Consider the following 12,853-nt stretch of genomic DNA (forward strand, 5'->3'; position numbering starts at 1 on the left):
TCAAATACTTTGATAAAACAGGGAATTCAAATATTACAACCTACGGCTAAAATCAGCTGCTGTAACAGATGGCCAAAGAAATCGATTCAATGACCATATTGACTTTGAATTTGATGGCGACTTTTTGATAACAATAGCGCACCTGTGATGCGAATGGAGCCAGGATCCTTTCGATTGACTTGGTCTGTACAAAACTTGTCAATAAACCGTTGGTCACCTCCATCACTGCAGACTTAACGATATGCACCAATAATCAACTTCACATAGTTTTGCTTCGTGTTTAAACTGGATTAAAGCATCTGTTTGACTCAGACCATTGTCGTCATCATCCAAGTGTTTTGAAATGGCGCTATATAATACGAAAAACAGGCATCTATGAAAGCCGGAAAGCATCTCCGGTCGTTTTCGTTTATTCGGAACAACCGGTTCGACCATTGGTTAAAGTCATTATTTCAAGTATAAATTTTGACGGACCTGCAGTTTTTGATACAGGCCTGTGAGGGCTTTGCTTAGGCTCGTCTGAAAACAATGTAAAAGCCTCAGGCCCGTCTTTAATTAATAAACGAACACTTAGGTCCAACCAGTCAAACCGTATAATCGAAAACGGCCTCGGTTTGTTGGTGTTTTCAAGAATTTATCTCATCTACGTCCTTGTTATTATAAATAAATAATGCATTTAAAAAACATTAATGTATTTCATTTATTTATTGATATGTGTATAATTTATAAAATATTTCCCACTGAGATAACTGTACAGTCCAGTAAGCAGAAACATTATAACTGATTTTCTTCCATTAAAAAATAATATTGGCATGTCTATAATTATCTGTCTTCGGACACAGTTCCATGCCATTCTTTTTAATCATTTTTGGCAGATATTTAGATAAACAGTTTAATAAAATCTGCTTTTGGCATTTCAGTTGTTTCACTAAATATGTATATATCCCGTTGCATTCACATAGATGCTTTTATATACTATGATAATAATAAACGAACATTACGGCACATGCATATGATATAATGTATAACTTGGGAATTCATCAGTTTAACGACTATATCCATTATTTCATTATGTCCTCCGTTGTTCAGGGCGTACAGCTGACAAGAGTGAAATTCCGAATAAGAAACAACAAAAATACTCCAGTCACAGATGATAATCAAAAGGTTAAAAGGAATGGGTCGTCTCTGTGTGAAACTCCAAGGGAAAAACATCCCGTTATGTACAGTAGAGGCCAATATAATGTTACTTACGAATAAATATGTTATTTGAAGAAACTTTATAACCGGTGTTGTATGATCGCTGCCAATAGTTACTAGTAACCATATAAATATTTTAAATCAATAGTATATAGTTCTCGTCATTTTGGTTACATATTTGAAATCAAAGTGGGGTATTTGATAGCATCACATTGGTTAGTGGTATATAATTCGATTAAATACGTGATAGTCCTTGCTTCTCCAATAAATGTTAAATTGGCTTGCTATAGTTTTTCTGATCTAACGTTATCCCAGCTTACACTGTACTAGTCCGCTAAACCTGCCTATATTATTAGGCTTTTTTAATTTATTTTTTTTTTGCCTAATGTATAGACTATATATTAGGCAAAATTTTTTTTTTAAAAAAGCCTAATAATATAGGCAGGTTTAGCGGACTAACACTGTACTTCGGTACTCCTACTATTTCTGTACCCTTAACGAGGCGGTTTAAACTCGGAACGTAAATCAAAACAACACAATCCTGATCCAACGGACTTGTACAGTGTAGCAGGTTTGTTACTAGAGAGTTGATTACGTTTATATCTTTGGCAGTGTACTTTATAATGACATACTAGCCTAAAAGACACGAGCGATACAACACAGTGAATACAGATATAAGGGAGGCCGTCCTGTTGTTAAAACGTTAGGCATAATTAACCTAAACAGCCAATATATGCACAACATACTTATTATCATCAAAGTATACTGTATATTATAAGAAACTCCTGGTCGTAAAACTATTCAAGTTAAATTTGTATGCGTAAGTGTACAAGCAATTGAGACAATATACTTTAAATTATATCAATTTATTAACAAAAATACGTAGATAATTGCTTCATATAAATCTTTCTTGTCAAATAAAAGCTTTTTATAAGATGTTATATGAATCGAAGTCTCAATGAATCAATGGCGTACACTGTTCCAGATCTCCATAGCTTCATATAAAGAAGAGCTTTTTAAACTGTTTTTCCTTAAGTTAACTGGCCATGCATGGGAGACAACAAAATACGTGTATAGAAAATAGAAATAGATAACTTTAGATAACAAGAGTAGTCTCCCTTATATTACAAGAATTGTTCGCCTCAGATAACAAGAATAGTTTCCTAACAAGAGTAGTTTCCCTTTATTACAAGCGTAGTTCCCCTCGGATAACAAGAGTATTTTTCCTTAGATAAAAAATATTAGTCTCCCTTCTATTACAAGAGTGATCTCCATAATACTATAAGCAAATGTTCCCCTTAGATAACAAGAGTAGTTTCTTTTATATTACAAGAGTTGTTCCTCTTCGATAACAAGAGAAGTTCTCCTTAGATAAAAAAGTAGTCTCCCTTTTATTACAAGAGTGGTTTCCCCTATATCATAAGAGTTGTTCCCCTTAGATAACAAGAGTAGTTTCCATTATTTTACAAAAGTTGTTCCCCTTGGATAACAAGAGTAGTTTTCCTTGTATTACAAGAGTTGTTCCCCTTAGATAAAAAGGAGTAGTCTCCCTTATATCAAAAGTAGTTTCCCTTACTGAACAAGAGAAGTTCCTTTTATACACAGGAAGCTATGATTAAATGTTATAATTGATTTTCATCTACATTCAAAGTCAATCATATAAAGTCATTGCAATTGATTAACTATACAATCACTCTAGCAATACTGCCAGCTTCAATAAAGCTCTTGTTTAATTAGTGAACCTTTTAGGTTCAATACATAAAATACATTATTATTGCTTCATGCAGACTTTTCATAGATCAAGGCAGTGATTAATGACAACTATCTTGCGGTCCATGCAAAATATATTAGTACAGATCAAAGTCCCATATGCTAGTAAATTTATATTTTTTGTATAATTGACATTGTGTCTAGTTAACTTCTTCCCTAGCTCATTATAACAACTTAATGTATCTAAACAACTACAAGTAGGAACATTTTCCCCATGTTACCCCTATCTATCACTGCATGCCAGCAGTGCATGGTTAGTTTCAAGTACTACACAAATGTCCAAAAATAGGAACCTTCAAAATATGTAAGAATCCAACAAAGAAAGCTTAATTCAAAATTCCTTTCCCTTGTAAAAACATGATCAACTAATAAAAGAAGAACCTACATCCACAACATCGATATAAATAGTGTTTAAAACCTGCAGACCATTTCATAAAAAAACCAATGTCCATGGTAAAAAGGATTAGTTAATTAATGAAAACACTGAATGAATATGCGGTAATTATAATAGAGAAACAATAACCTTATAAACAAAGGCAATTCTGATAATTTCCCACACAGTAACATTACAGCAATACATTGATATTACCACAACAAAAACAAATAACATCATGACCATGACATATATTGTATACATCATAACAACACAGATACATCAGAAATTTGATATCAGAAAAGTACTGTGACACAAGGACAATACTAACATCATAGAAAAGTACTGTGACACAAGGACAATACTAACATCATAGAAAAGTACTGTGACACAAGGACAATACTAACATCATAGAAAAGTACTGTGACACAAGGACAATACTAACATCATAGAAAAGTACTGTGACACAAGGACAATACTAACATCATAGAAAAGTACTGTGACACAAGGACAATACTAACATCATAGAAAAGTACTGTGACACAAGGACAATACTAACATCATAGAAAAGTACTGTGACACAAGGACAATACTAACATCATAGAAAAGTACTGTGACACAAGGACAATACTAACATCATAGAAAAGTACTGTGACACAAGGACAATACTAACATCATAGAAAAGTACTGTGACACAAGGACAATACTAACATCATAGAAAAGTACTGTGACACAAGGACAATACTAACATCATAGAAAAGTACTGTGACACAAGGACAATACTAACATCATAGAAAAGTACTGTGACACAAGGACAATACTAACATCATAGAAAAGTACTGTGACACAAGGACAATACTAACATCATAGAAAAGTACTGTGACACAAGGACAATACTAACATCATAGAAAAGTACTGTGACACAAGGACAATACTAACATCATAGAAAAGTACTGTGACACAAGGACAATACTAACATCATAGAAAAGTACTGTGACACAAGGACAATACTAACATCATAGAAAAGTACTGTGACACAAGGACAATACTAACATCATAGAAAAGTACTGTGACACAAGGACAATACTAACATCATAGAAAAGTACTGTGACACAAGGACAATACTAACATCATAGAAAAGTACTGTGACACAAGGACAATACTAACATCATAGAAAAGTACTGTGACACAAGGACAATACTAACATCATAGTTATATTAACATATAACAGATAATCAGACATTAGAGGCGGTGACCAGCAGTATAGCACTCTGTATAGCTATAACATCATCTTGTAGTTAATGTTGATAATCATCAATTTCTTAGTTGTCAACACTTGTGGACATAAAGGCATTTTTGAAGTAACTAAACAAAACATGACAATGACTTAATAATCAACATGTAAATATAAATAATTGACACAAGTTAACAACACTGTGACACAAACAAAGATTGTCAATTCTAAATACATCAATATCCACTAGATATACACCTAAGATTAAATGCAAGATTATTTTTAAAAAAAAACAAGAGATCCCAGAGGGATCTTGGCGCCCACCAAAGAATGATATATATCTGACAAAGGAAAGATGGATCTTTTCTCTACTTTTTAAACTTTTTAGGACCACTTTTTAAAAAATCTGATTAATTGGTTTTACAATTTCTTAATCAAATTGGTTTAAAGTTTTTTCTTTTAACTAATTTCCGATCATCGGCCCATCACTATATAATATACTGATTGGCAATTAATATAGTGTCTTGTAGTGCTAAACCTTTAACATTGTTGGAGTAAGATATTCCCTTGGGCCTTGTAAAGTGTACTTTATAATGACATACTAGCCTAAAAGACACGAGCGATACAACACAGTGAATACAGATATAAGGGAGGCCGTCCTGTTGTTAAAACGTTAGGCATAATTAACCTAAACAGCCAATATATGCACAACATACTTATTATCATCAAAGTATACTGTATATTATAAGAAACTCCTGGTCGTAAAACTATTCAAGTTAAATTTGTATGCGTAAGTGTACAAGCAATTGAGACAATATACTTTAAATTATATCAATTTATTAACAAAAATACGTAGATAATTGCTTCATATAAATCTTTCTTGTCAAATAAAAGCTTTTTATAAGATGTTATATGAATCGAAGTCTCAATGAATCAATGGCGTACACTGTTCCCGATCTCCATAGCTTCATATAAAGAAGAGCTTTTTAAACTGTTTTTCCTTAAGTTAACTGGCCATGCATGGGAGACAACAAAATACGTGTATAGAAAATAGAAATAGATAACTTTAGATAACAAGAGTAGTCTTCCTTATATTACAAGAATTGTTCGCCTCAGATAACAAGAATAGTTTCCTAACAAGAGTAGTTTCCCTTTATTACAAGCGTAGTTCCCCTCGGATAACAAGAGTATTTTTCCTTAGATAAAAAATATTAGTCTCCCTTCTATTACAAGAGTGATCTCCATAATACTATAAGCAAATGTTCCCCTTAGATAACAAGAGTAGTTTCTTTTATATTACAAGAGTTGTTCCTCTTCGATAACAAGAGAAGTTCTCCTTAGATAAAAAAGTAGTCTCCCTTTTATTACAAGAGTGGTTTCCCCTATATCATAAGAGTTGTTCCCCTTAGATAACAAGAGTAGTTTCCATTATTTTACAAAAGTTGTTCCCCTTGGATAACAAGAGTAGTTTTCCTTGTATTACAAGAGTTGTTCCCCTTAGATAAAAAGGAGTAGTCTCCCTTATATCAAAAGTAGTTTCCCTTACTGAACAAGAGAAGTTCCTTTTATACACAGGAAGCTATGATTAAATGTTATAATTGATTTTCATCTACATTCAAAGTCAATCATATAAAGTCATTGCAATTGATTAACTATACAATCACTCTAGCAATACTGCCAGCTTCAATAAAGCTCTTGTTTAATTAGTGAACCTTTTAGGTTCAATACATAAAATACATTATTATTGCTTCATGCAGACTTTTCATAGATCAAGGCAGTGATTAATGACAACTATCTTGCGGTCCATGCAAAATATATTAGTACAGATCAAAGTCCCATATGCTAGTAAATTTATATTTTTTTGTATAATTGACATTGTGTCTAGTTAACTTCTTCCCTAGCTCATTATAACAACTTAATGTATCTAAACAACTACAAGTAGGAACATTTTCCCCATGTTACCCCTATCTATCACTGCATGCCAGCAGTGCATGGTTAGTTTCAAGTACTACACAAATGTCCAAAAATAGGAACCTTCAAAAATGTAAGAATCCAACAAAGAAAGCTTAATTCAAAATTCCTTTCCCTTGTAAAAACATGATCAACTAATAAAAGAAGAACCTACATCCACAACATCGATATAAATAGTGTTTAAAACCTGCAGACCATTTCATAAAAAAACCAATGTCCATGGTAAAAAGGATTAGTTAATTAATACAAACACTGAATGAATATGTGGTAATTATAATAGAGAAACAATAACCTTATAAACAAAGGCAATTCTGATAATTTCCCACACAGTAACATTACAGCAATACATTGATATTACCACAACAACAAAAACAAATAACATCATGACCATGACATATATTGTATACATCATAACAACACAGATACATCAGAAATTTGATATCAGAAAAGTACTGTGACACAAGGACAATACTAACATCATAGAAAAGTACTGTGACACAAGGACAATACTAACATCATAGAAAAGTACTGTGACACAAGGACAATACTAACATCATAGAAAAGTACTGTGACACAAGGACAATACTAACATCATAGAAAAGTACTGTGACACAAGGACAATACTAACATCATAGAAAAGTACTGTGACACAAGGACAATACTAACATCATAGAAAAGTACTGTGACACAAGGACAATACTAACATCATAGAAAAGTACTGTGACACAAGGACAATACTAACATCATAGAAAAGTACTGTGACACAAGGACAATACTAACATCATAGAAAAGTACTGTGACACAAGGACAATACTAACATCATAGAAAAGTACTGTGACACAAGGACAATACTAACATCATAGAAAAGTACTGTGACACAAGGACAATACTAACATCATAGAAAAGTACTGTGACACAAGGACAATACTAACATCATAGAAAAGTAACTGTGACACAAGGACAATACTAACATCATAGAAAAGTACTGTGACACAAGGACAATACTAACATCATAGAAAAGTACTGTGACACAAGGACAATACTAACATCATAGAAAAGTACTGTGACACAAGGACAATACTAACATCATAGAAAAGTACTGTGACACAAGGATCATAGAAAAGTACTGTGACACAAGGACAATACTAACATCATAGAAAAGTACTGTGACACAAGGACAATACTAACATCATAGAAAAGTACTGTGACACAAGGACAATACTAACATCATAGAAAAGTACTGTGACACAAGGACAATACTAACATCATAGAAAAGTACTGTGACACAAGGACAATACTAACATCATAGAAAAGTACTGTGACACAAGGACAATACTAACATCATAGTTATATTAACATATAACAGATAATCAGACATTAGAGGCGGTGACCAGCAGTATAGCACTCTGTACAGCTATAACATCATCTTGTAGTTAATGTTGATAATCATCAATTTCTTAGTTGTCAACACTTGTGGACATAAAGGCATTTTTGAAGTAACTAAACAAAACATGACAATGACTTAATAATCAACATGTAAATATAAATAATTGACACAAGTTAACAACACTGTGACACAAACAAAGATTGTCAATTCTAAATACATCAATATCCACTAGATATACACCTAAGATTAAATGCAAGATTATTTTTAAAAAAAAACAAGAGATCCCAGAGGGATCTTGGCGCCCACCAAAGAATGATATATATCTGACAAAGGAAAGATGGATCTTTTCTCTACTTTTTAAACTTTTTAGGACCACTTTTTAAAAAATCTGATTAATTGGTTTTACAATTTCTTAATCAAATTGGTTTAAAGTTTTTTCTTTTAACTAATTTCCGATCATCGGCCCATCACTATATAATATACTGATTGGCAATTAATATAGTGTCTTGTAGTGCTAAACCTTTAACATTGTTGGAGTAAGATATTCCCTTGGGCCTTGTAAAGTGTACTTTATAATGACATACTAGCCTAAAAGACACGAGCGATACAACACAGTGAATACAGATATAAGGGAGGCCGTCCTGTTGTTAAAACGTTAGGCATAATTAACCTAAACAGCCAATATATGCACAACATACTTATTATCATCAAAGTATACTGTATATTATAAGAAACTCCTGGTCGTAAAACTATTCAAGTTAAATTTGTATGCGTAAGTGTACAAGCAATTGAGACAATATACTTTAAATTATATCAATTTATTAACAAAAATACGTAGATAATTGCTTCATATAAATCTTTCTTGTCAAATAAAAGCTTTTTATAAGATGTTATATGAATCGAAGTCTCAATGAATCAATGGCGTACACTGTTCCAGATCTCCATAGCTTCATATAAAGAAGAGCTTTTTAAACTGTTTTTCCTTAAGTTAACTGGCCATGCATGGGAGACAACAAAATACGTGTATAGAAAATAGAAATAGATAACTTTAGATAACAAGAGTAGTCTTCCTTATATTACAAGAATTGTTCGCCTCAGATAACAAGAATAGTTTCCTAACAAGAGTAGTTTCCCTTTATTACAAGCGTAGTTCCCCTCGGATAACAAGAGTATTTTTCCATAGATAAAAAATATTAGTCTCCCTTCTATTACAAGAGTGATCTCCATAATACTATAAGCAAATGTTCCCCTTAGATAACAAGAGTAGTTTCTTTTATATTACAAGAGTTGTTCCTCTTCGATAACAAGAGAAGTTCTCCTTAGATAAAAAAGTAGTCTCCCTTTTATTACAAGAGTGGTTTCCCCTATATCATAAGAGTTGTTCCCCTTAGATAACAAGAGTAGTTTCCATTATTTTACAAAAGTTGTTCCCCTTGGATAACAAGAGTAGTTTTCCTTGTATTACAAGAGTTGTTCCCCTTAGATAAAAAGGAGTAGTCTCCCTTATATCAAAAGTAGTTTCCCTTACTGAACAAGAGAAGTTCCTTTTATACACAGGAAGCTATGATTAAATGTTATAATTGATTTTCATCTACATTCAAAGTCAATCATATAAAGTCATTGCAATTGATTAACTATACAATCACTCTAGCAATACTGCCAGCTTCAATAAAGCTCTTGTTTAATTAGTGAACCTTTTAGGTTCAATACATAAAATACATTATTATTGCTTCATGCAGACTTTTCATAGATCAAGGCAGTGATTAATGACAACTATCTTGCGGTCCATGCAAAATATATTAGTACAGATCAAAGTCCCATATGCTAGTAAATTTATATTTTTTGTATAATTGACATTGTGTCTAGTTAACTTCTTCCCTAGCTCATTATAACAACTTAATGTATCTAAACAACTACAAGTAGGAACATTTTCCCCATGTTACCCCTATCTATCACTGCATGCCAGCAGTGCATGGTTAGTTTCAAGTACTACACAAATGTCCAAAAATAGGAACCTTCAAAATATGTAAGAATCCAACAAAGAAAGCTTAATTCAAAATTCCTTTCCCTTGTAAAAACATGATCAACTAATAAAAGAAGAACCTACATCCACAACATCGATATAAATAGTGTTTAAAACCTGCAGACCATTTCATAAAAAAACCAATGTCCATGGTAAAAAGGATTAGTTAATTAATGAAAACACTGAATGAATATGCGGTAATTATAATAGAGAAACAATAACCTTATAAACAAAGGCAATTCTGATAATTTCCCACACAGTAACATTACAGCAATACATTGATATTACCACAACAAAAACAAATAACATCATGACCATGACATATATTGTATACATCATAACAACACAGATACATCAGAAATTTGATATCAGAAAAGTACTGTGACACAAGGACAATACTAACATCATAGAAAAGTACTGTGACACAAGGACAATACTAACATCATAGAAAAGTACTGTGACACAAGGACAATACTAACATCATAGAAAAGTACTGTGACACAAGGACAATACTAACATCATAGAAAAGTACTGTGACACAAGAATACTAATCATAGAAATACTGTGACACAAGGACAATACTAACATCATAGAAAAGTACTGTGACACAAGGACAATACTAACATCATAGAAAAGTACTGTGACACAAGGACAATACTAACATCATAGAAAAGTACTGTGACACAAGGACAATACTAACATCATAGAAAAGTACTGTGACACAAGGACAATACTAACATCATAGAAAAGTACTGTGACACAAGGACAATACTAACATCATAGAAAAGTACTGTGACACAAGGACAATACTAACATCATAGAAAAGTACTGTGACACAAGGACAATACTAACATCATAGAAAAGTACTGTGACACAAGGACAATACTAACATCATAGAAAAGTACTGTGACACAAGGACAATACTAACATCATAGAAAAGTACTGTGACACAAGGACAATACTAACATCATAGAAAAGTACTGTGACACAAGGACAATACTAACATCATAGAAAAGTACTGTGACACAAGGACAATACTAACATCATAGAAAAGTACTGTGACACAAGGACAATACTAACATCATAGAAAAGTACTGTGACACAAGGACAATACTAACATCATAGAAAAGTACTGTGACACAAGGACAATACTAACATCATAGAAAAGTACTGTGACACAAGGACAATACTAACATCATAGAAAAGTACTGTGACACAAGGACAATACTAACATCATAGAAAAGTACTGTGACACAAGGACAATACTAACATCATAGAAAAGTACTGTGACACAAGGACAATACTAACATCATAGAAAAGTACTGTGACACAAGGACAATACTAACATCATAGAAAAGTACTGTGACACAAGGACAATACTAACATCATAGAAAAGTACTGTGACACAAGGACAATACTAACATCATAGAAAAGTACTGTGACACAAGGACAATACTAACATCATAGAAAAGTACTGTGACACAAGGACAATACTAACATCATAGAAAAGTACTGTGACACAAGGACAATACTAACATCATAGAAAAGTACTGTGACACAAGGACAATACTAACATCATAGAAAAGTACTGTGACACAAGGACAATACTAACATCATAGAAAAGTACTGTGAAAAGGTACTGTGTGACACAAGGACAATACTAACATCATAGAAAAGTACTGTGACACAAGGACAATACTAACATCATAGAAAAGTACTGTGACACAAGGACAATACTAACATCATAGAAAAGTACTGTGACACAAGGACAATACTAACATCATAGAAAAGTACTGTGACACAAGGACAATACTAACATCATAGAAAAGTACTGTGACACAAGGACAATACTAACATCATAGAAAAGTACTGTGACACAAGGACAATACTAACATCATAGAAAAGTACTGTGACACAAGGACAATACTAACATCATAGAAAAGTACTGTGACACAAGGACAATACTAACATCATAGAAAAGTACTGTGACACAAGGACAATACTAACATCATAGAAAAGTACTGTGACACAAGGACAATACTAACATCATAGAAAAGTACTGTGACACAAGGACAATACTAACATCATAGAAAAGTACTGTGACACAAGGACAATACTAACATCATAGAAAAGTACTGTGACACAAGGACAATACTAACATCATAGAAAAGTACTGTGACACAAGGACAATACTAACATCATAGAAAAGTACTGTGACACAAGGACAATACTAACATCATAGTTATATTAACATATAACAGATAATCAGACATTAGAGGCGGTGACCAGCAGTATAGCACTCTGTATAGCTATAACATCATCTTGTAGTTAATGTTGATAATCATCAATTTCTTAGTTGTCAACACTTGTGGACATAAAGGCATTTTTGAAGTAACTAAACAAAACATGACAATGACTTAATAATCAACATGTAAATATAAATAATTGACACAAGTTAACAACACTGTGACACAAACAAAGATTGTCAATTCTAAATACATCAATATCCACTAGATATACACCTAAGATTAAATGCAAGATTATTTTTAAAAAAAAACAAGAGATCCCAGAGGGATCTTGGCGCCCACCAAAGAATGATATATATCTGACAAAGGAAAGATGGATCTTTTCTCTACTTTTTAAACTTTTTCAAACATACTACATATAAAATTTGAGACAGATCGCTTCAGTACCTTTTGAGAAATAGCGGTAACAAACTTCAACTATCAAAATCCAAGATGACTCCTTGGCGGCCATCTTGTTGATCAATTGGTCCCAAATCGCAATATGCACAAATAGGGCCCTCGGGGAACCTACATGTGAAATTTGAGAAAGATCCATTCAATACTTTCTGAGTCTGAGAAATAGCGATAACAATCTTTGAAATCAAAATCCAAG

At 32.6% G+C, this 12,853-nt stretch overlaps 1 protein-coding gene across 2 annotated transcripts in view; it reads right to left on the reverse strand.

Moving 5' to 3' along the window:
• The window catches only part of LOC138316192 (uncharacterized), a 38,896-nt gene extending 38,577 nt beyond the window's left edge, over nucleotides 1–319 (reverse strand). For both annotated transcript variants that reach the window (XM_069257766.1, XM_069257765.1), the window contains exon 1: nucleotides 143–319. In XM_069257766.1, the coding sequence (XP_069113867.1) occupies nucleotides 143–223 (81 nt within the window). In that variant the 5' untranslated portion in view covers nucleotides 224–319. The remainder of the gene's footprint in view (nucleotides 1–142) is intronic.
• Between the last annotated feature and the right edge of the window lie 12,534 nt (nucleotides 320–12,853).

Source organism: Argopecten irradians, chromosome 2, assembly GCF_041381155.1.
Source record: "Argopecten irradians isolate NY chromosome 2, Ai_NY, whole genome shotgun sequence".
Classification (NCBI taxonomy): domain Eukaryota; kingdom Metazoa; phylum Mollusca; class Bivalvia; order Pectinida; family Pectinidae; genus Argopecten; species Argopecten irradians.